General features: G+C 39.1%; 1 protein-coding gene across 2 annotated transcripts in view; it reads right to left on the reverse strand.

The window, feature by feature from the left end:
- The window catches only part of adam12b (ADAM metallopeptidase domain 12b), a 95474-nt gene that overhangs the window by 6151 nt on the left and 64251 nt on the right, over positions 1–25072 (reverse strand). Inside the window, exons 12-21 of one of the 2 annotated variants that reach the window (XM_008429319.2) lie at positions 21104–21281; positions 18346–18435; positions 17296–17491; positions 17092–17200; positions 16486–16684; positions 13563–13640; positions 11063–11171; positions 10693–10831; positions 6323–6431; positions 4550–4804 (exon numbers count right to left, since the gene is read on the reverse strand). In XM_008429319.2, coding sequence (XP_008427541.1) covers positions 4550–4804; positions 6323–6431; positions 10693–10831; positions 11063–11171; positions 13563–13640; positions 16486–16684; positions 17092–17200; positions 17296–17491; positions 18346–18435; positions 21104–21281 — 1462 coding nt within the window. Of the gene's footprint in view, positions 1–4549; positions 4805–6322; positions 6432–10692; positions 10880–11062; positions 11172–13562; positions 13641–16485; positions 16685–17091; positions 17201–17295; positions 17492–18345; positions 18436–21103; positions 21282–25072 lie in introns of both variants that reach the window. The other variant, XM_008429318.2, reaches the window with a different exon arrangement.

Genomic DNA, 25072 nt, shown 5'->3' on the forward strand with positions numbered 1-25072 from the left:
AGTAAAATTGGCTTGTTTTAAGTAAAAATACACTAATTTTAAGATATTGTAGGTTTATCTTGGTTAGATATTTTTTCTTGTTTTGGAAAATCTTGACAAGATAAATTTTCTTGTTCTGTTGGCAGATAATTTTTCTTATTTTAAGAAAATTATACCCTATTTTTGTACTTTTTTTTCTTGTTTTTGAAAGGGGACTTTTTACAGTGTGTGAGTCAGACGTTATTGGTGGGTGCTTGTGACTGATTCATCGAAGTTCCCTGGAGGCAAAAGACCTTTACTCCTCTTCAGGTTGTTCACCGAAACGCAATAATCTTGTTGTGGTAGGTTTAAGCAAAAACAGGAATGCAGCTGATCAATTTTTATATCCCTCTATCTGATTCTCTTGATTAGACATGTAAGCCCCCTTTTCTTTTTTGTCACATTTTTTTCTTATTACAGGTAAAAAAAAAAAAAAAAAACTAAACAAAAAACATCAATATATTTGATTGGGATGATTAAAACTGTATGTTCAGGGTTGGATACTGTAAGTTACTCATTAACAATGAGAAGTTTCCCATATTCAGGTACACAGATGGCTAAAAAATAAAAAGTAATGTTTCAGTCAGAGTGAGCTCCATTATCAGCCCAGCAGGTTTGTTTATATATTTTTTTTCTCTAAATCTACATCACAGCAAGTGCGCAAGTGGGGAGATGAAAGGTAAACAGTGGGGGTATTCCAGTAATCCAATTATAAAAATCTGTGGAAATATTAACTCGACCAAACAGCAAACAGTATCCCCGGCCCCTGAGTAGGTGATGTAGCTGAACAGATACATCTATCTGAGCGCATTAATTCAAGACCTGAGCTCGTAGCAGCATTGCTTGCTTAAAGCCTCATACGCTGAGAGAAATCTTGGTAATGTTTCTGTATATGTAAATTCAAAATCAGATATTGCATTGTCATCTGAGTAGCTGGGCTTCAATATAGAGAAAATGCAGCTATTTGGTTTGAGATTTTGTTCAACGTTTTCTTTTTCTCCTCAACAAAAATACAGCTTATTTTAATTTATATTTCCAGCATCTGATAAAAAAAGAAAAAAAAAAGAAAAAAAGAAGCATGATAGAAAAAACAGGTCTTTTAGATTCCCTCCCAAGCAGTTTTCTTTAAACTGTAAGAGAGATTTTATAATTTTTTTTTTCCTTTTCCCAGTAAATGCCTTGATATCAGTGGGGCGCAGTCAGTTCGAAGACATTCAGGCAGAACCAGCGGGGGAGCTTGTAATACGGTCTTAAAAATTGATGTTCTGTTTGTCGTTGTTAGCCTGCTGTTAAATACCAGCAGAATCCCTCATGTGCCTGTGACCTACATATGCCGTCTCTTCCCTCTCAATCTGATTAATCGCTACAAAAAATGGCTTCAAGATATTAGCAGGTAACAGGGTTTTATTGTTTGGGCAGCTGGGGAGCCGTCAATGTTTACGGCGCACAGTCACCCCACAAATTTCATACGGAGACGTCGTTATGGGCACCCAGTGGCAATTATTGAGATGGTTAATGTGGCTCACTGCCCAGGGCAGCATCCTGTCAGGGGACAGCAGAGAGGATCCCCCCAAACAAAACCTGTCAGTTGAGTCCAAAATAAGTAATTTATTATCATGCTCATTCATCGGGGAGGAAGGCACTATTAGAGGCTGCTTTACTAGAAATCTGGGCCGCATTTTATCATCTAGTGAATGTACATTTATAACATTCTTTGTGGTGAAAATTAATAATTTTTTTTGTATTAACAAAAAAAAAGATTCATTTTTTTTATCTAAAAGTTTAAAAACTTGGCTCATCTCCAAGATCCATTAATTTAAAACCTGTTTTAATTGTGCTTTAACATAATCAGCTTATTATGTTAAAGCACACAACATAATATTGTGTCAAAACATAATAACTTCAGGGAGTGGTTTATTAATAATTCAAGGCACTTTGGCATTAAAATAGAAAGAAAATGCAATTTAAGAGACTAAATTTGGCAGAGTTATTTAGTTATTTCAGCAAATCTGTTGATTTACTGAAATCCTGGACAAAAATGTCTTACCTATAGGTCAGAATTGTTCAACAGGATATGGAAACTACTTTTTTTTTTGTCAGTTTAATCTGTCTGACGTGCTGATTTAATAATAATCATAAAACTGCGCACAGTTGGGCTTAGCCAGAGAATAGTCACGAATGGGAGTTTCGTGGCAACAGCTCGGAAATGCATAACACCTGCATGCGCTCACATTCGGCTGCGGCCGCCAGCATTTTCTGCTGTATTTCACCCAATTCATGGGGAGTGATGGAGAGAGATACAGCACTGCGTGTGAACAACAGGAAAAGCTGATTCAGACTTGGAATCGTTTTCTTTTCCTCCCCATTGCTGTCTGACTGCATTGATCATGTTGTGATTAAGAGGCTTTTATTTTCTAATGAGTCTGTGGAAGCCTGGGTGGGCTAAACTGAACCAACCTGGAGAAGATCAATTATTTCACTTTTTTTATTTGGGTTTTCTAGTTAAAACAGGTAATACGTTTTTATTTTTATTTTTAAATATTTCATAATTTGTGAGACTGCTGAGAGATTTTTAACATTTCTTTAGTCTTAACAGTATTCAGATTTTTGATGCATTTTTCTCTAAACTGCACTAAAACTACTAAATACATTGGCTTGGCTGGTTTAATGAGGGTACATATAAAATAAAAAGGTTTAATATTGAGCTACCAGCTCTGTTTCACTCTACAAAGTTAAGGTGACCCCATGTGAGCAGTTGTCATTGGGTCACAATATAAAACTAATTAGAGTTTAGAGTCTAATTTAAAGGCTAATTTCCTTTTAGTGGACTGAAATAAAGCCAACTGAGATGTCTACAGGAAAAGTCGATGTTGCGAAGACGCTAACAGAGAAATCCAAAGTGATAATTGGACCCAAACTCCTCGTTTTAAATCCATTAGGACACTCTGTTGATATTTTGCGATATCAACCTTCATTAGAAAATAAAAAGCTAACCTCATGTAATTTTTGGAAAGACTATCTTGTTAAGTGACCATCTCCCTGTGGAAAGAACTCTTTGGATCTCTACTGGAGAAGTTTGGTGTATGACAGAATTGAAGTTGTTATAAATTACTTGTAAAGACCTACTGCTGCTTCCCTCGGACGCTTACGGTGTTTAAAAGAAAAACGGACGTAACGCAATTACGATAACTTTTCCTCTAGTCCCACAATTTCTGAAACGTGTAGCATCACAGTTAAACAAATAAACATTTATTTGTTTAACTGTTTAACATCTGGACAAAATGTAATATTTTTCTATTCCTTTTATTTTATCCTTGGTATCCCACTTAAATTACACAAACACCCTCCTCCAGATGTTATGCTTATGTTTTATAATGGAAATTATTTGCAAGTAGAGTTATAAAATATTTATGTGAGGCAAGAATAATGAGTTAACGCCGGTCATCTGAACGGTTGAAGCCAAACATAAACATAAACAGCATTAATGCAGCTCTAAATCTCATTCGCTGGCCTCACAGCTGCAGCGCTGTTCGGTTCCTTCGCCAAAAGTGAATTAGTTTTGTATCTTCTTTCTTTCTTTCTTTCTTTCTTTCCTTCCTTACCCCAAACCCCCCTCCCTTTCCTGGCATCCAAAGTGTCTCTTTTTGCAGCGTTGGTTCAGGAATGCCTGGTCAAGATTTTGGATCCACCACCTGAGCAGACAGATGGATTTATTATCTCCTCTGCCTCCAACACCACCCGACTCAACAGAAAGCAGAGCTTCATTCAGGAGATGGGGCACAAAGAGGGACACAGATTGAAATTATTTTTTTTTTTGCTGTCGCTATGCGGGCGGGCACAAACCAACCGCAGCGAGCTTTACCGCAGCCTTTTAGAAATGGACGCACACAGGTGGCAAGTTTTAGGTCATTAAGTACAATCTGCATATATTTTACATTACATGGATGTTTTAAACAGCAGCAGCTTTTTAGATTAATTAGTACTTTCCAACCTACCGGTACTTGTTACATTTTAGGACATGAAAAGCTGAAGTCTGATGAAATGTTGAGCTTCTACTGGCCTTAGATGATGTTAATATTAAGTTTGGTCATATAATTAAGCTGTATGTTATAAAGAACTTTGTGTACAAGGGGGATAAACCCACATTATTGCTTGAAAAGATTGTGAATTTTTTATCTGTTGTAAATTGTGCTTTGATCTTCTTTAGCCACTAACTATTTTAGGATCTACTCAATTTTAAGATTTCATAGGGAAGGTGTTCATTTAGCTGCTGAATAAAATCTGAGATATACATTAACACTAAACGTCTACTGAAAAATCAAATCTAAACAGGAAAATTAACAATGTTGACATTTATTCTGGCCTATTTTAAGACTTAAACTTTATGGTGGATGGATGGATGTAGTATCTGGACAACAGAACGAAACGGATTCCTTTTCACCGACCTGCAAAAGGTTACATTTCAGAGGATGCTCAGAAACCCAAAGAGATGATCCGATTAATTCACAACGCTGATGTTACTCAAACATACCTGATCCACTCTGTACAAAGACTGCTTGCGCGGCAGGCTGAGGAACGGCGGCACTGGAGCGGGTGAGACCGACGAGTGGGTGGGCAGGGCTCGGTGGTCGTGGGTCGGCAGCGGAGGCAGGGCGGGATGGCCCACACTCAGAGACACAGGCATGGGCTGGCTGATGTGCAGCGGCTGGTAGAGGGGCAGCCGGCGCAGGCTGTGGGAGTGGAAGTTGTGAGGAGGGAGGAGAGGCTCTGCGCTCAGGAAAGACGGCTAAAAGGAGAAACGAGAAGTAGCGATATTAAATTAAAAAAAGCTAAATGTGCCAGCATAAGCAAAGATAGTAAGACTAAGCTAAAACATACACATGAGATTAGACGTCTTACCAACTACCTGATATGACTTTGAACCCTCATGAGGACACCGATGTCCTGGTGGACTCAATGATTAACGTGGAAGAGAGTTTTTGGGGTGAGGCATAAGAGTTGAACGCATTAAGCATTCCTGGCTTAATCCGTGGACATTTAGCCGTGTTTATTTCCTGGACAAAGTCATTAACAGAGTTACTGCTGTCATTAACGCCGTATTCTTTGTGTTTTTAGCTCACTGCTTCTGTGTATAGCACTGTTTTACTACTGGAGGAAGCCACTGGCAAGCTGTTGCTCATAGCAACTGTGTATTCTTTGTTTTACGTCATCTAGAAAATACTTTTGACTTTCGCATTTGGCAGTGTTTCTTTCCTGAAAAAACCCCGCCTCAGACAGAGCCTTTTTCCTGCCACTAACTGCATACTTTGTTTTTCCCTTCCACAGAAATTGATCCCAGCTCAGTGTTTTTATGTTTACCTTGTTTTTTTTTCCAAGAGGATACTCCTGAAGGAGCTATTTCAGCCATTAGCTCGGTGTGTAATGCTGATCTCATAAAGCCTGAATATTACTTTGTGGACTTGTAAAAGCCAGAGTCTGGCCAAATGTCCTGACCAGCTGTCACTTCTTCAGTCCAGAGCTTACCAAAAAGCATGTTAAATGGTCAGAAAGGATTTGGCTGCCGGACAAAAATTCATAAACACAAATTGCAGCAGTGGAGATGCAGTCAAAGAGCGCTGCTGTGATGCAGGCTGACATGTGCGGCTGGCTGCAAATGTCACAATAATAAGAACAGACAGGCTATTTCAGAGATTCACTCTGCTGAGCTATAAAAAAAGATCAACTGGATGAACTTCTACACTTGATTATGACGTTGGATAGAAGTTTCATTCTCAGCGGTCGCCAACGGAGGCGAGCACAAACTCATATCAGATCAACGCACACTCATGCATATAAATGTCCGCTCCTTTATTTTGAGGCACAAACACAACAATAGGTAATCTCCCTCTGCGCTTATCATTTTCAGCAAACAAATCAAACCCTATTTTCCTCCACTGCCTGAATCAATCAGCTGCGCTCCCCTCGCAGGAAAAAAGAAATCACAAACATTAAAGGGGTACGAGTTTCGACATCCTACATCTCATTTCTGTGACGCCATCTCTCAATTACAGTTTGGCCATGTCCTGTCAACAACAACACTGTAATTAATATCTCCACCTTCCCGAGATATGGTGAGGCTGAATCAATTTTGCATCTCGCCGTGATCTTATTTGATCAACAAGCCCCGATGCAATAAGACTCAGAAATTAGTTTTGGCTGCGAGTTACCGGAGAGCTCCAAGGAAAAGTTATCAAAAAGTTAAAAATATCCTCAGCCACACGGGCGTGTGCAGTAATTAGGCGAATAAACAGAGTAAGTGACTCACCTTATAAATATTGGCAGTGGAAGGTTTGGGTGGAGGCTTGCGCTGTGGTGTGGGTCTGTACCTGGACTCGGTCCTGATGGGGCTGGTTGGTCTGGTTGCCTCCACAGATCTTGGAGGAGAAAAGAAATTGACTTAATTTTCGTTTTACGTTCAATGTGTGTTTGATTGAATTTTCTTTTCCTTTTAAAATTTTTGCAAATTGCACATGTTTGCACTATCTTTTAATTTGGATAGACTCTTAGGGGATGGAAAAAAAATCAGATATTTTTTTTATTTTGTAAATGCATCAATGACCAGCAGTTTCTATAGTGCTGTTCTTGGTAAAAACGTCTGTCTTGTGAGATAAACACTTCTCTTGTTTGGTATTTTTAGTTCCTTTCTACTTTTTGGGTCATGGTGACCTGTTACACGCACGCACGCACGCACGCACGCACGCATGCACGCACGCACGCACGCACGCACGCACACTGTTTGGCCAAAGCAACATAAACAACATAATTATTTTTTTCCATAATCTCTGTCAGGAAACCTTCACTAAGTGTCTTCTTCAATGTTTTGTTGCTTAAAACTGGACGTTGGTATCAGCTAGTAAAAGCCTGATCGCTCCTTCGGGAGTTTTAAAACAGTGAGGAAAAATGTATTGAAAATTTTCCATTTTTTTCTGAAACTGTAGGTGGGAATCCATTTGCCGATAGAAGCTCATGATATGATATGGGTCGGATTAGGTTAATATTGTGTATATTGAGTAATGTCTTAAGCTGCAGCAAGTAGCTCTTTTCTTGCTAGTATTTTCTGACTTATGGAGATTACCTGCCTTACTTGAATGTTATGATTTTGTGTCCTTACTCAATTAATAAGATCTGCTCATACACATACACATACACACTGCTGCATGCTTAGATAACCATAACCTCATCTCTTAATTTGTCAAGGTTGGGTGAACAAATATAACTCGTGTCTGGTCTCACCTGGAGTAAAGCACTTGGGGTTGATGCAGTAATAAAATATCCAAAAATAACCTCCTGATTTAAAGACTGGACAAATGGATGGCGATGGTAAACTGCTACAGATGTCATTTGGCAAACAAAGACCACTTTGTGTCATCAAACAATTCTAAACACGACCAAACAAAAATCACATTCATATTGTGATGACACTTTTATTTAACATCTTAATCATTCCCCCTGATCAGACTGTGGAGTAGTACAAGTCTTTTAATATCTATGCTGATGACATGCAACTTTATATTTCTGTTTGACCTGATAGAGATTTTATCATTTTGTTGTTACTTTAGTTCATATTCAGGTTAAAGTGTTCTCTTGTTTAAACTGTATGTGTGAACTGACCTGGAAGTCACAGCTGCCTGTTATCTTCATGTGAAACAGTTTGACCGAGATTTGAACCGGGCTCAGATCAGGGGCCAGATGTTAAATTGTTTTACGACCTTTGCTTTGTTTAGGTAAAATGTTTTACGACCTTTGCTGTTTTTCCTCTGCTGTCTATCTTGCCTATCCTCCCTCTTTGAAGTTTGAGAATAAAAGACAAGCTGTATCCAAAGAGAAGCAGAACGCTCTGTGAACAGCTCTGAGAAGCAGTTGACAGAGTCTTCTCCTTTTGCTTGCAGAAGTTTAGTCATAAATTCATATACGTTGTCTGTGGTTCTTTTATGTAGGTTCTAGGAAAATACCTATCAGACCGCTTGACTACAGTCCATTATTGAATTACAGCACGCAATTTTAAAATGTATTTCCTTTCTTGGGATATGACATTTTACTGTCTTTTTTTTTATTAATGCATTTTGAGTAGTTTATGTAATTGTCCTGTAATTTCTGGTGAAACACTTTGAATTAACTTGCGTGTGAACGGTGCCATACAAATAAACATGCCTTAGACTAAAACAGTAAAGTATGAATATAAAAATGGCTTAGGTACATTTTTGTTTTATGCTGGACCTGGTGATTATGTTGATAAAAAGGTTCTCAATTGTTTAACTCTTTGCATTTTTTAGTGTGAGATTATACTACGACATAAATAAGGGGGAACGATCCTAATCTTATAGAGTTAAATTGCTGTTTGCCTGTTGACTTTAAGTTCAACATTCGCACTGCAGCCGTGTGAACGTTGGGTGTCTGTGCAGCTGCAGTGGGTGGCACCGTGAGCCTGTGCTATTTATATTCTGGCCCATATGGATTTAAGTAAGGCACATATGCTGAACTTTCTGCTTATTGGTAAGAGAAACTAATGAAATAGATATGTATGACAAACAGAACAGGATTACTTTTGTGTCAAAATGCATTCTTAAAGGAATGAAATCTGTAACTGGATTTAAGTGTGATGAATTTCCTGCCAACGTTGTAGCCAGATCATGATAAATGTTGATTGCTCTGGTCTCCCTTTTTCATTGTACGATAAAATCTTTTCTCATCACCCATCCTTTTACATCAGGCTGTGCAGTGGCCATAAAAAAGGCAGTGAACCTAGTGAAACGATCAGCCTGCTCCACCTTAAGATCTAAACGCTGCTGTTGGTATGCAATGTCAAAAAAGCATTATTTTTTTGAGAACTTCAAAATCTTATTGCAGCTACTGTTACATCACATTGCATAAAGTCTGGTGCTAGTTTTGTTTAAAGCTACATTTTGAGAATAAGCAAATAATGTGATAACCAAAAACACCCCAAGCTTCTCATCATTAAATGTATTAAAACAATCAAAAAAGATCCATATTTGCAAGTCATAAATGCTTAAATGTTTAAGTGAAAGAAACATGTGGTACAACAGAAAACATGTTAAGAAGCTGACCATCTTTTATCTGCTACATCTTGAAGACGATCCCCTGTTTATTTGCAGAAAAATATTCCAAACAACTATTTCATTTAGTAATATTCAATGCTTCTCTGTTTTACAGCAGCAACAGAGAAAACATGCAAACAACAGAGAAAACATGCAAACAAAAAAAGAGACGCAAACAAAAAGCAAATGCAGCAAACAAACAAAAAAAGACGCAAACAAAAAGCAAATGAAGCAAACAAAAAAGAGACGCTAAAAAAAAAAGACGCAAACAAAAAAAGAGACGCAAACAAAAAAGACTACAACCACAAATGAGATGCAGCAAACAAAAGAAAAGATGCAAACAAAAAGTGCTGAAAACGGAAGTGCTCCAAAATCCTGCAGTGCTGATGAGGCATCTTCTGCTGTTTTGGTCAAGCAAAGCAGGAGGGACTTTTGTTTGCGTTCATTTGCTTTTTGTTTGCGTCTCTTTTGTTGTTTGCTGCATTTGATTTGCTTTTTGATTGCGTCATTTCTTCTTGTTTGCTGGATTTCATTTGTTTGCGTCTCTTTTTTTGTTTGCATGTTTTCTCTGTTGCTGCGCATTTGCACCTGTCGGCCACCGTACTGTTTAGATAGGGAACAATTGTATTTTAAGTAAGCAATGCAAATTAAGTTAAAGGCTTATGAAAAATGACCATCTGCAACATGAAAAAAAAAAAAATCAAGATCATCCATTTGACATTAACGCCTTCTTTACTTTTACTTATTCTTCGCTCGTCCAGAAGTTTAATACGTTGGAAAGAGAAGAAAACAGAAATGATAGCGTCCCCCTGTGAGTCAACCACTATTGATTTGCTACATCTGACAGCTTAGACCAACTGTTACCAATTTTGGCTTCAAGTTAGACAGTCATTTTAAATTGGACAATTGGAGCACTTGAAAAGTCCTGCTTTTATCTCTTGAGGCGGATGGAAGAAGTGGATATTTCTTCTGTCCAGGCAGCTCTTTGAAACACTGATCCAATCTTCCTTTTTTTGTTCTCGTACTGCTTAGATTACAGTAATGGACCTAATGTTGGCGTGAGTCATTCTTTTTCGCTCTCCTGTCTTAAGTTGGTTTAAATCGCTGCTGCACATCTTTTAGCTCACGTAGCTGAAACCACATATTTACATGCACTGAATAAAAAGACACATGCGGTTTTTTTTTTCCACACTGTCTGAAGTTAAATCAGACCAAATTTTTCTTGTTTTGCTTTAGTTAGAGTTGCCAAAATTATTTTTATTTGCAAATTGGCCAGAAAACTTGGCAAGGACATTTTATTAGAAATGATTTTGTAACTTTCCTCGAATTCAAAAGTTTACACACATACGGTCAGTGTCAGGGATAACTGTGTTTTAAAATGCATGGCTTGGACCAAACTTTACCGTTACATTACCATTCATTTAATTTCCCTCTGGGATCAATTAAGTATTTTTGGATGTAAATTTGAATTCAAGTTTCAAATTTACATTCAAAATTACAGCTGCATTTGCTTTAAAGATCTCTATAAATAAAAATGTCATAGTGTTGTTATATTTCTTTTTTGTCTGAAAGGTATTACCTGAGTTTTTCCAGAGTGGTCTTTTTGTGGCTGAAGAAGAGACGCAGCAGAGTTTTCCTCTTCAGAAAGACGATCACTGTGGCCACCAGCAGACTTACCAGGGTGACCAGCACCACCACGGTAATGAGCACACTGTCGGCTGATGCCACATACGACAACACGCACATTAATACACACACACGCACATCTACAGCACAGAACAGTGACAGGGAATACAGCTGTTACAGCTGGATAATGAGCACAACTACAACACACTTTTTGTACACCTATCTGTCTGCCTGTCTGTCTCTTTGTCTGTCATATCTTGTTGAAAATGTTCTTGTGATCATGCATACATAAGCAAAGGCAGAGATTAAATTGCCCACTCTACCTGCCAGTCTCATTGGCCCGCTGTCAATGCTCCCGCCGAAGCCAGGTTCCTCGCACAACGGAGGAGCCCACTGCGCTTCACAATGGCAGTTCTTCTTGTTGTTGCACACCTGCAAGAGTGATGGATGTTTATTATGCTATGCATTACACTTACGCAATTTGTTTGCCTCCAGAGATGAGCAGAAAATCAACACATCTCGTAACCGTTGCAATCCCAAAAGCTCTAATACCCCGCTGAATGTCTTTGTATTTCCTCATATTAAGGTCTGAAACTTGAATGTGTTTTATTGGTACTTTATGTGACAGATCAAAACAAAGTATGTAATGGAAGGAGATTAATAGGGGACTCTATATCAAGCAAGAAATCCAATTAGCTCAGATGTTTCAGCTAATCTATAGGACGACATCATCATGTGGGTTTTCTCCCGTTGTTTAAAGAGACAGTAATTAATCTGTATGAAAGCTCCTTAATTTAAAAAAAAACTCTAAAAAAATGTTGTCGATAACTTTTCTGGCATTTAGCAAATAGTAATAATTTTGGTGATTTTAACTTAACATTCTGAAGACGTTTAGCTTGATTTAACTTTAGATAACGAGAAAACACGTGCTTGTTTTTAGTCAATGTATGCAAATGTATTTGGTTTCAACAGTAGAGGGAAATCCTGGGAGAAAATCTGTTAGACGCTGCAAAAAAAAAAAAAAAAGTCGGAGCGGAAAGCAGCGCCTGTAAAACTACAGAACCACAACAGAACGGTTTCCATCCGAGGTCCTAAACTCAAAGTCCTTGAAGAGTTGGCGTGTCTGCTTCAACACACCTCAAGTGAATAATTAACAGGACTTAGTAGCACTTGACTGCACACTGAGGAGGGACTTCAGCCATTTGGGGTGTGTTGAAGCAGAAACAAATGTAAATGAGGTGGCATGCACTTTTTATCTGCAAAAATAAATAAATAAATAGATAAATAAACGAAACATCAAAACTAGGTATTTTTCTTGAACATCATGGGTATGACCTACTTTTTTGTTGTTCTATCTCAAAATCCAATTATTGAAAGCTTTTTGGTTGTAGGGTAACAAAATGTGAAAACATTCCAGGAATACAAATTGAGTACTTTTTTTTGCAAGACTCTGTTAAAAGTGTGTAAGAGCCCATCCAGCTCTTGCCTCTGGTTTCTGGTCAAAGTATTTTATCCAAGTGGGTTCTCCAGAGAGGCATTAAAATGCAGCTGTCAGTACGAGGGAGAACAGAGGAGAAGGCAGCAAAGCAGATGTGGAGTGGAGTATTTACATTTAGCACAGATGCACAGCCTGAGTGTCTCCCTTGCCTCCGGCATATAGCACCATATCCACTAGGTGATGGGGTTAAGAGGCACTTGGAGGGGATTTCATTGTACGTTTGCTAGAAGAGAAATGTAGCTGACATGAGCGAGCACCGAATCAAATTTAGTTTGTTGGAGAGAAAATCGTTTTTGCTAAAACAGCCACGTATTCCGAAGACATTTAACGTAATTTAGTCTTTATGTAAATAAAGTGATTTTTAGTATCTAAAGTATTTTACGTCCTAAAAAAAATTGAAGATGAGACTCACTCAGGAGCACAGGATTTAAGCACATAAGAGCAGGTTACATTGTAATAAAAATGAAATAACATTTGTTGTAGATTGAAACGGTGTTTAAATATACTTTAACGAAATCAAATTGGTTTCATTAAAGTTTATCAAATCTCTTCCAAGAAAAGGAAAGGAAAGTAATGCTGATAATCCCTCCTTTCCCGTCATACGCCACACCACATTGTCAATTTATTTCTTTTCTTGCATTTATTCCCGCTAGAGGAAAGATACATGAGACCACTTTATTGCTCTAAATATTCTTGCAAAGGGAATTCTATTTATCTTTTTGCGGAGAGCAAGAGTTTCTTATCGATTGGCTTTTACATTGCAGAAAGGTTTAATAAACGACACAAGGGGATGACCAAGACGAAAGTTTTTGATTTCTCACTGGCCCCCTCGACTTAATGGACGGTAAAGACGAGCGGTCAGAACAGACCGCTCGTCTGTTCTGTAGCGAATGCTGCAATTACAGCACTAAACAACAGAGTACATAAAACATGAAAGTGTCCTTTGTTGAATTATTGAGAAGAGACGCCGAGAGGAATAAAGGTGATCGTTTCGGAGGAGGGAGAGATATAGTGCGGCTGATTTACTGTTCCCATTTCCTTTCTTGTGCAGTTAAAAGAAAAAAAAAAGGCAGAAAACACTTGAAGTTAACATTAAAGTATTGCGGTGGAACAATGAAGACTGATTGAGCGGGCTGCATTGCAAATGCACAGCTACTCTTTTATTATTTACAATTACAGCGTAGAGAGGGAGCTCACCTGATTGTGCGGCTCTTTAGTAAATGTGAATGAACAGATAAATACACAGCCCCCCCACCCCCCTTCGGGCTTTGCTATATTACATAATTTAACACTGAGCGCTGCGCTAAAAGGTACTTTGCACTCACCCCTCGTCCGCTGCATTTCCCGGAGCACTCGAGCACGCCAAAGACGCTGACATTCTGACACTGCCGGTTCAAGCACACCTATGAAGAGAAAAGCATCGTTAGACATCTGCAGAGGAGCTAGACTGCAAACCTCAGTGAAGGAGAAATGCATGCATGTTCTGGGTGAGGACAGCTGTGCTATAAAGTAGCAAAACATGGTTATTTATTTTTGCAGAGATAGCACAAACATGTTCCTGTTGATTTGTATTTGCTTAACTATGAGTGAATTCATCAAAATGTTTTAAATTCAAGTTTTGACACACTGAAGCAATGGAATCAGGGAATACACGGAAATCTTTAAATGAAAATAAAGTGAGCATTTGTACTCAGAATTCCTTACTCTGATACCCCAAAATAAAAATGAAAAAAAAAAAACTAAAGTAAATAAATAAATAAATAAAAAATTCAAAACACAACCAACTACCCTTAAAAGTCACATAATTTATAAATCGTGTCCACCCGGGTGCAATAATTTAATCCTAGCTAAACGACTAACTAACAATTTGTGAAGAAATTTAAAACAGACTCAGAGAACTATTTCCTAAGGTTTGAAGATCAAATGGGTCATTGCTTAAATGAAAAAAAGATGAAAACCTACAGCACCATCCAGTAAACTGACAAGCCAGGCACTGTAGCATGTTTTGTCTATAATCCTTAGCTCTATGAAAGAGTGACATGAATATAGGTATTTTTTTTATATAGAAAGCCAAGGAGGTCCTTTGTGGACTTTCCCACACGCCGCGTGGGAGACCGAACAAACTAAGGTTGTTCTGCTCGGACGAGACCAAACTGTAACTTTCTGATTTGCACCGAAAAGAGCAAAAGTATGTGGAGGGAAATGAACACAAGGTGAAGCATGTTACGAGCTGCTTCTCTTCAGCGGCTACGGGAAAGCTGGTCAGCAAAGACAGAGCAGAAGATGAAAGGAGCGAAATATCAGATATTCCTTGAAGAAAACTTGTTAGATGCTGCAATTTGTCTTTTGACCGCGGGGGGAGGTTCACCTTACAGCAGGACGGTAATCGTGAAGATAAAGGCTGAGCTACAACAGTGTGTTTTAGATCAAAGCTTGTTCATGTGTCAGAATGGCTCAGTCAAGGTCTTAACCGAAAGGCAATTCAGAATCTGTGGCAATGGTAACAAACTAATGTGCACTGATGTCCTCCATCCGACTTAATAGATGCGGAGGAATTTTACAGTGAAGAATGGACAAAAAAATAAATCAGTCTCTGGATTGCGACTGATTGCGATTATGTATCCCTTTACTTTCTCATCATTGTGATCTAGTACTTTGTCTGGTAAAGTTCTGAAATTAATATCTGTAATGTTGTAAATAATGTCTAAAGGGGTACAGATGCTTTCCATGGATTAAATAAAAGAGGAATTTCAATTAATGTTACAATTTCATAGACTGACAATATGGTCCATAAAAGAATTTTCACCAAAGGTTATATCAGAGGTAACCTGAAGTGATTAAACTGTAGTAGTATGTCACAAACGAAAGAATGTGCTGCAAAAATGTTGCAAATTTTTAAGAACAAAGAAACATTCCAGTGAAAAATGACTGCATTAAGCAGTGAGCAGCGTTCAGCTCCTATTTTCCCCAAATTACCACAGAACAGCAGGATGTGTACTGTCAGCCTAATGCTCTGATTGATTAAAAAAAAAAAGCACAAAAACCTTTCTGAAAGAACAAGGATGTCAAACACACACCTCCAAACCATTAAAATTTCTAGATAATGGGGTCGTGCAAATTCATGACTCGGGAGTCAGTAACCAGGAGACGAGTCGGTCCGCTTGATGACCATTTCCTGCATGAAGAGGACAAAAGCAGCTAAACACCAGCTATGAGAGCGCTGGTTTGAATGAAACTGACCATGAAGCTCTTGACACTCGGTTCTTCAATGATTATAATTACACTTTTAAAATCACTAAAGAATTTTAGAATTACTGTTCAGTTTCTGACGTTTTAGCGCCTGAACGGGACAGCTTGTGGAATATTACTGCATCAACTCGACATCTGAGAAACCTTTTCTTACAAACTAATCATTTTCATACTCCGGCTCTTAAATGTCTATTCAAGATTAGAAAATCCTTTTTTTTTTCACAAGCTAGACTCCAAGCCGTGGTGGGCAGGAGGGGATGGGTTGATCTGCATGTCATTTGCACTCTAAGGGAGAAAACAAGCAAGTACTTTTGTAGAGCTAATTAAGAGGTAAATAGTTTCGTTCCAGGGCCCTTGGCTCTGGAGAAGAGGTTGGGAGGCACAGCTAATAAAATAACTGATCCCACCGTAGAGCTGGCTCAGGCAGAAGCACAAAGTGTACAAATAAATCACCGAATCCACTCAGGAGTTAACTTTATTAGATGCTCTTCTCTGTTCTCGAACCTCCTCAGTGCCTGAATTGATACTAGAGAAGTACACATATTCCTCTTTTATGACAGCGATTCAGCGCTACAAACACTCCACTGCAGATAATGGGAGTTCTGAGAACCAAATAAGAGATCCACCGATCGGACGTTTCCTTGTCTACACAGAAATAAAAGACTTAGCGGCAATTAATGAGGCTTCTTGTTTGAATAAACGAGACAGACGTCAAAAGACACAAAACGATTACAAGTTAATTAATTGAGATTTTACTCTGATCACTAAAAAGGCTGTTTATTCATTCAAGACTGTTTGCTAAAAATTGAAGGCCATGCTTAAAAAGGTTTACTGTTTGATATGGAGTCACGACAACATAGCGAACAATATAATCAGGAAAATGTAACTTTCTTTCTTCGCCACTAAAGCAAACGGCAGAAACACAGTACTGTGACAGAGATGCGCAAATCTAAACTTTTTTTATTATTATTATTATTTTTTGATATATGTGTCGCTCACCATGTTGTCTCCACACTTTGTCCCCGCTAGAACAAGCCCGGGGTCTGGCATGTCATCCCCCAGGTACACGTGTGTGCCCCGACACAGAATGCGTCCTCCTTCCTGTAGCGGGATATTGGTTTCTATGGAGACAGCGTTTGTGCCAATCACTGGCCGGTTTGCTCCGCCTTGGCACTGAATTTTACCACACTTTGCATCCCTGCAGAAATTCAAAGAAATATGCGGTAAGGAACTGTTTGTCTGTCAAGTCACAGACAAACCGAAGTGACTGCGAGGACGGATGAAAGCCCGCTGCTTAGGACGACTGGGCGTCGTTAACGCAATTACATCAATTAACAAGGTTTGATTACAGAATTCCCCCGACGGCAGAATAGTCTTATAACAATTAGATGACAATCCAGCATTAAATTATTCATAAATAACTTCTTAAGGAGTCATTTAGTGCTATCTTTCACAGATTGCAATTTTTCCCAATGTTTGAACACCACACGTCCTTCGCAGCAAATGGATAATGGCAAATGATGCAACTTAAAGCGGATTTCGTTGTGCTTCGCATAGCAATTTCTCTCTACCTTCACTTCCTCATCGAGGCAACAGAATCCTTACCTTGCGTCACATTTGGCGAAGGAGCCTCTGGAGTCCTTCCCACAGTTCCCGTAAGGATCCCCGGCAGAGTTGACTCTCTCGAAGCAAATCCCGGGAGCAGGTTTAGCTCCTGCAAAAAAAAAAAACAAAAACAGCCGCCATATTTTGATGAGGAATTACTCGGTTTGAACACAGACGCGCTTCTTTTAGCGGCGCTTGCTCCACCTGGTCCCCACAGAGTGATGCACTGCTGCTCGTGAGTCTGGCAGATGCCGTTGTAGCAGTAGCCGTCCACGTTGTGGCAAGCGTGTCCGTCATGCAGGTAGACGTTGGCCGGGCAGTGCGGACTGGATCCGGTGCAGAACTCGGGCAGGTCGCACGAGTTGCTGGACTCGCGGCACATGGTGCCGGCCAGTTTGAGCTGCAGACATGCACAGTCCAGTAAACCACTTCCACGTACCCAAACCCTGCTGACCCTGATCTGTCTCTTCACTTGGATGATATTTGGTACGAGTGAAAGCATCTCAGTGAGTGTTTAAGTTTTTATTATCTTCAGATGTCAGACAGCTGTTTCACGTTGGACTAAAATGTTACAAAGGAAAAGTTTGCAGTTTGTTGAAAAATAAATTTGACAGATCCTTTACTGTCTTTTATTTGTAAATGATTAAAATGAGTATTGGTATGAAAAATACCCCATCTCAATATATTTTTCTAGATAAAGTTACATAAAGTTTTTATTTCTCACATTTCTGAATAAACCGGTTTAAGAAAAGGCCTTTGCTTATGCCAAAAAATATCTCTCATGACTGACCTGATTAATTTAAATATGAAAGGTTGAACGCAGTTCAGAGACTGAAAACAAGCATGATGTGTTTTGCTAAGTAATATCGCATCTGTGGGATGAATTATAACTTCATCCTTCACATGGCAGTGAAGGATGAAGTTCCTCCATCTCAGAGATAAAATGTAGTTTAAATTGATAAACTCATACATGTAATAATAATCTGTAAACATTTCATTACAAGGAACTGAATGTTCAATGAGGCGTCATATTTTATATTCAGTATGTGAATGTGTGTATAGCATGACTGAATTTATTTATAGTACTATGAGTGTGTGAAAAACCTTTTCAAGACCATTAAGTCAATTACAGAATCTTTCAAAATGCATCTTTTCAGAATTTCCTTCCATCCAAAGGATTTTTTTAAACATTTTTTTTAGTCGAAATAAAAGTTAAACAAGGTCCAATGTGGAGGGAGACCTAAAACGCGTTACCTTGCAGTCTTCACAGCATTGCCCGTGGGCGCACACAGCATCTCCTTTGAGGGTGCATGTGGTGGCGTTGCAGCAGGGGTTCATGCATTCCTGGAGTGCAGATAAAAAAACAAAAAAAAACAGCTGACAGCATGTGGTCCTGATCACAGGTCTGAGGTTAGCCAGTCCCTGTCAGATGGAGCGCTCCGGGTCATCGGAAAGCACTTCCTGTCCACAGATTCCCACCCTGACCTTCAGATCTTAGTGTGTTTTAGATTTGGCAGTTCTCAAAGACTTTCAGCTTATCTAGTGATGAAAAAGAAGGCTTAGAGAGAAAACAAATGTTGTTAATTACGACCTCTGTGAAGAGTCTGTAGAGATAACAGGAAAAAGGAAAAAAAAAAAAAAAAAGAGTTGAGGAGTTCATCCGCTAGTCTTACTGAGGTTCTCTGCAACTTCCGTATGGAGGCATATGATTTGTCAATGCCGTTTAATGAGTCTGACTGTTTACTCTTTGTCTCCCTTTTTCGATTTCTTGTTTATCTCCAGGTCTCCGTGGGTTGCCAGATCAAACAAGCTTTGTGGGGACACCGGGGAGGTCATTTTGAGGTATGGTCAGAAAGTCTAAGCTGCATGCTGGTTCGCTGGTGGTCAAACAGAACGACTCCAACAAAATACCACCTACTGATTTCCAAACAATGGAGTTTCCTTGCTCTGCGCACATAAACAATCATGGATCCTGCTCAGTTTAGCCAAATTGCAAAATCTAATTTCATTTGAGAGGAAATAAACAAACAGCCCTCGACTCCAGCGAAAAGACCGCGCAGCTTTGTAGTTTTAAAAGAATCAACAGAGTGACACGTCTCTCCAGAGGAACCGATCGCATCTTGTTAACGTCAGGAAATCTACATGTTGGCTTTCAAGTTTTATATTTCAGCTCCGTGCTCTTTCAGCGTGACAGACCGATGCTGGTCTCTCAAGAGTACGCGATGCGGGGAAGATAAGTATTAAAATTCATTAGCTTCTAACTGCTATTTAAATCTATCAGATTCATATTTAATCAACTCTTTATATTTTCTGAAAGGCTGTAGCTACAACTGCTAAATGTTAATTAGTGTCAGATCTGCAGCACGCAAAGAGCAAACTCGTCTCCTAGTCTGTTCATCCACTCATTCTAATTTATATGTAAACGAATACAAATTAAATATAAAAGACCACGATTATTTTCAGAATAACAAAATAATCAGTAACAAATAAGAATATTTCCACTGAGTGTGATTCGATTATATTAGGGTTTAAAAGTTGCATTGATCGCAGGTTTTTCTATATATATATTTTTTATTTAGGGTATGTGATAAATCCTAATCTAGTGGCTGGACAGGAGTAATTTTGATTCCATGTGATTCTCCGGTCACATTCCGAGGTGTCCCGCGGTGTGCACAAGCGGGAAGGCAGCGGGAATGGATATGTGCTGCAGAGTTTGGAAGGCAAAGCCAAAGAAAGCTGGTTTAAGCTACGACTGCATTCCACTTGTTTGCTTGCTTTGTCACACAGTCGGGGCAGCGGTTTGATTAATGAGCCTCCAAACATATGAATTCACCATGGCACCTGGTCAAAGAAAAACAAGATGTAAACAAAATAAAACACTACCTCAGTGGGGTTTCCCGTTTTTTTATTTTTTTGTGGTAGAATATTCTTGGCTTCATTATGATTTAGTGCTTTAAAATTACAAAAACATTGTCCACAGACGGTGGGAGTTTTGAGTTTGAGGCTGTTATGTTCGGTAGAGGGGATTTTCAGTGCTTCAAGTTGATTCCTTGCTGAACCAGAACCACTGTATTTTTTTTTTTCCCAGATTAAAGTTTAGGCAAAGCTATAGACAAGGACAGCCGCATGTAACTGCAAACTCATTCATAACCATTGAACTTTTCACATTTTGTCACATGACAGCCACAAACCTTTTTGAATTTCAATGGGATTTATTTGATAGACCAACAAATTGGTTCATAATTGTGAAGAGGAAGGAAAAGTATGTTTTTTTAAGGAAGAACAACAATAATAGTTGCATAGTTCTATGGGACAGAAGGAAAGCATTTCTTCAGCCGGGACAGAGAAGGTGGTCAGAGATTATAGGAAGACTGATGGACCTTAAAACAGGACAATCCTAGAGGAAAACCTGTCAGAGGCTGAAAAAAGGCTTAAGATCAGAGCAGAAGTCTACTTCTTAGCAGGACAATAACCCTAGAAATACCGTCACAGCTCCAATGCGATGGTTCAGATCTAAGCATATTCACGTGTCAGAATGCCCCAGTCAAAGTGCAGACCGAAATCCAAATGCAAATTTGTGGCAAGACTTCAAATTGTCGTTCACAGACACTCTCCAACCAAATCCGACTTAAGCTTAAGCTGGTGTGCAGACAAATATTGTAATAATATTGGTCTCTGGAAAGGTTGCAGGAACATACCCCAAATGACTTGCAGCTAAAAATCCACAAATACTGAGTGACGAGGTACAAATACAATTGTATCATTTGCACGCAATGAAAATTTTATCTACAATTTGAAAACCTGGGTTATTTTTTTTCCTTTCTTTTCACAATCCACTACTCTAGGATTAGGTTACCACACAAAATCAGAACAGAATACTTCAAATTCAAATTAATTTTTTTCTCAGCCACAGAACATGCTTATGTTGTCACACTGAGTTGCACATAAAGCTTCTCTGCATGACCACGGACGAAGAGCGGGTTAAGATGAAGCCGTTTGCTGTCAACTTTACCTCAGGCTCCCCGCAGTCGCACTCCTCTCCCTCCTCCACGTAGCCATTGCCGCACTGCTGTCCGCCGTAAAGCACCTTGACCTCTGGCATGTTGTACAAACACATGCCCACACCTTTCTCCAGACTGGCTGCAAGGTCCTTCTTGCTGCAGGTGCTGAACACCGTCGGGAACGGATACCTTCAAGGTAAAAAGAGGAAAAGAGTGAGACAACAGAAGAGATGTGGTCTTAATAAAGCTAATCTTGCGTGATTATTAGATTTGACAGTGGACAGTAGAAAAATGATGCAAAAAGGTGAACAGATAAAGAACAGAGATAACTTTTACAACAATGACAGACAGATTTGCTCATTCAAGAGGTTTTTTTCACACAAGTTTAATGTTCTAATGGCATTGTACGAGGCACGCTTCAATGGATTTTCTGTCCTACGCAAAACACAAATGGCTCATTTTCGCCAGCGGCTGCATTTACAAGAGTCGTAATCTGGCTGGACAAGAACAATTTAAGCAGCTCTCTGAACAGGGTCATTGTGGATGAAGGTGATTTCTGAGTGAGTCCATGTACATGTGAATACTTTAGAAAATTGCAACCATGAAAGCAAAGGAATTTCCAATTTAAGTCTTTCCCATATCACTTTTCTGCAAGGCTGACTCATCTTTTGTTTAAAGTGGGAATAAAAATAAAGTCTACACTTATAGAAAGTAATGCCAATGCTATTTTCATTAGCATAATTACTAATAGGTGGAACCTTTTGAAAAGGTAATAAAAACCAAAAATGGTAAAAACTATTTTATTTGTTGGGGGGGAACAAATTAAAGCAATGAAGTGATGCAATTTTGATATTCAAAATTGATATGTGATATTCATTCGAATCACACATCGCTCAAATAATACAAATGAAGGCCAGAGAGGAGTTGCCTAGAAACAATGCAAGAAGTGGGGAAAAACGGTCGCCTCCAGTCAGTCAGACCCCAGAGGAGAGCGAGGATAGCAACAGGTATTCGAGGTCCTGACCTGGACTTTTCACACTCAAGCCGACTGCAAAGAGACGGATAAAGACAGCTTTTCCACTTGAGACCACTGAGACAGTTCAAGGTCTTTGATGATGGTGAAACATATTGATGCAGGGGACCACAGAAAGCTCAAAGTTTCTCTTAAAACGTGTGTGTGAATGGGAGAATGCCTGAAAGACTGAATGTAGTGTGACTCATTCTGGGATCATATGGACTTGATGGAGCGTAAGCTATTTACCGTTTCACCGTTAAAGAGTGACGGCAGTGCCTTTATGCCTGGCTGCACCAGAGTCATCAAGGTCAGTTTTCTTCTGTATAGATCCTGGCATCTTACGTCATTGAATCACTTCATATTCAACTGTGACCAGTTACAGTCCATAAAAGATAGATTATCTTCTTTTTCTCACTGACATTACATCAGACTGGATGTTTTCATTGCTTTCTGTTTTGGTTATCCTCACAAAAACGTTTGAAATAGTTTACTGGAACTTACAAACAGAACTGGTGTAATTTAGTGAAGTACGTCAGCCTCCTTTGGTTGGACGCACCATTTCAGCATCATCTTTCTATGGATGTAATTTTGACGATCACTCCAAAATGTGGCCTTTTTTTGTCCTTAAGCCACTTTGTACAAACTTGAGAGTACGCTTTGGGGTTTTGCCTTGTAAATCTTTGGTTGTCAACACCTTATCCAATTGGCTGCAGAGAGTTGGGCAGATTTCAACACAGACAGCCAGAGAACAATTGACTGTTAACAGAGGAAGTAAGCCAGATGGAGACAAAGGCTTGGAAGATGCAAGCCTTTGTCATAAAAACAATTTTCTTTTAACAAAGAGGCAATAAGGAGGAAAGAAAGACCTTTAAAGACTCAAATTATTACTAGCAACTTAATTATCTCAAGAGCCGCACCTACCAACAAGTGACTGATCAGTAATCCTGAACCTTTTGAAATTGTTTCTTCCTTTTTATGTAGTTGGACTAATTGACCTTTAACTTTGAATTTATAAAACATAAAGTATATATATGTATATACCCCAGCTTTTATGAATAATTTAGCTTTAGTTAGTAAAAACCAACAACTATGTGGCACTTTAGACTAGAGACGATAGACCAAGAGCTGATCCTTCTTGTGAGCATTATTCAAGACAACCAAGCAGTGCTGCTGTTCTGTCAAAATGCTTAACTAGGACAGGTTCATCTGATGCTTCTCAGGTCAGATACAGGCTGATGGGGATCACTGTAGCACTATTCTTTTTTTATTCTCCGCATTTGGGGTTTTTAAATTACCTAGATCATTGGGTGAAGGAGTCTTCAGGTTATGTCATAGGCTTTAATCACTTTGAATTTCAATTAGACCAAACAGAGGTCTCATCCTAAAAATAATTTGCATATTAATGAGTTGATTCTTAATTCCCTCAAAATGATTCGTTTGCTATTAACTCCCACAGTTTCTTGTTGTACTCGGATAATAAGGCAATAGGTTGCCAATTATAATTCTATCTTGGCAACACACTGGCTGTCAAGGCAGATAAAAACTAAAGAGACAAGTGATAACGCCATGTTCACTTTGGATAACGCAATAACGTAAATATAGCATTTCTAACCTCGTTATCTCTGAGTTGGAGCAGCATATTAATACTATGCTGGCTGGGAAAATATGTAAGTATATAAATTGTATAAATTTCATTAGTGTTAAGGTGGTAGCAGACTGGGAGTCAATATTGTAATCTTAAAATAACTAAGATTGCTATCAGGGAGGAAAAATCTTAATTGGGACTCCGCTATTTTCATTCAACATGCGCATAATGTAGAGAATGTGAGGTGGCAGAGAAAGACGGCAAGACTGGCAGGACGGAGATGTGACATTCAGGTGCTTGGAAAGTTCAAATTCAGACAAAAAAATGTCACACACGTACTTATGAGGTGATGCACTATAAGGTCTTCAAGCGTATTCGGGTGTCGAGACTGCAAAGCCCGAGGCTTGGCAGGATAGATTTGTGAAATTTCTGCACCACACAAAATATGTTTGTTGAGCTTGATGGTGGACAGAGGTTGGGGGAGTTGAAGGGGGAGATGTTTGATGTTTTTTTGCCTTTGCCTAAGGGGGATTTGGTTGCAGCAACTGCATGGATATTTCACTGTTGTTAGTGGACTATAGTCGGGCTTCTCCTGAGGCTGCTAGAGATAATGGTGGGAGCATTCAATGGGAAAGAAATCCTTTTTTCCAAAGGAAAACAGATTTTCAAAGCACACACACAACACAAAAATATCTTCTTCTGACAGCCACTCTTGGGTTAAAGCAGAGCCCCAACTTCAAGCAGATTGTCCATCTCTAAATGTCGACCGCTTTCATCTTCCCGCTGACCAGAAGCCAATCCAACCTGTCCCTGTCCAAACGTGTCCACTCACATAATCCACTGTTAAACCACCGCAACAGACACTCGCACAAAGGAGTGTGTTATGGTCCTCAGCTTAGAGACCCATGCATAACATCGGGAACAGACCATGCAGATTAAACCACCGCAGGGAGCAGAGTGAGGCTACTGTCGATAACACGAACCGCTGCTGATAAGAAACAAAAAAATAAAACATAAAAAAATCTGGTACATATCAGGAGGGGAAGGTGGATTGTCCATGAAAGGTAAACACGGTGCATTTCCAACAAAACATGGTTTCACGGTCCAAAGGGGGGATGCTTGTAGCTTCTGCTGAACAGATCTGCTTTCTTTTGGACATTGTAGAATCAAAAAGAAAACATTCGGAGCATTAACGTGGACATGAATTCGATGTGTTTAAAATCAATATGTATAAAACAACACTGCTTTGGGCAAAAGCAGCAGGCGGCATGTGTCTTGAGGTTGTTGAGAAAAATTATTATTTTGAGTGTTTAACACAGTTTAAACCTTTTAGAACGAATTTCTTAAGTTTGAACAGGTTTGTGTTAGTGATTTAAAACC

The sequence above is a fragment of the Poecilia reticulata genome, linkage group LG15, assembly GCF_000633615.1.
Source record: "Poecilia reticulata strain Guanapo linkage group LG15, Guppy_female_1.0+MT, whole genome shotgun sequence".
Lineage (NCBI taxonomy): Eukaryota > Metazoa > Chordata > Actinopteri > Cyprinodontiformes > Poeciliidae > Poecilia > Poecilia reticulata.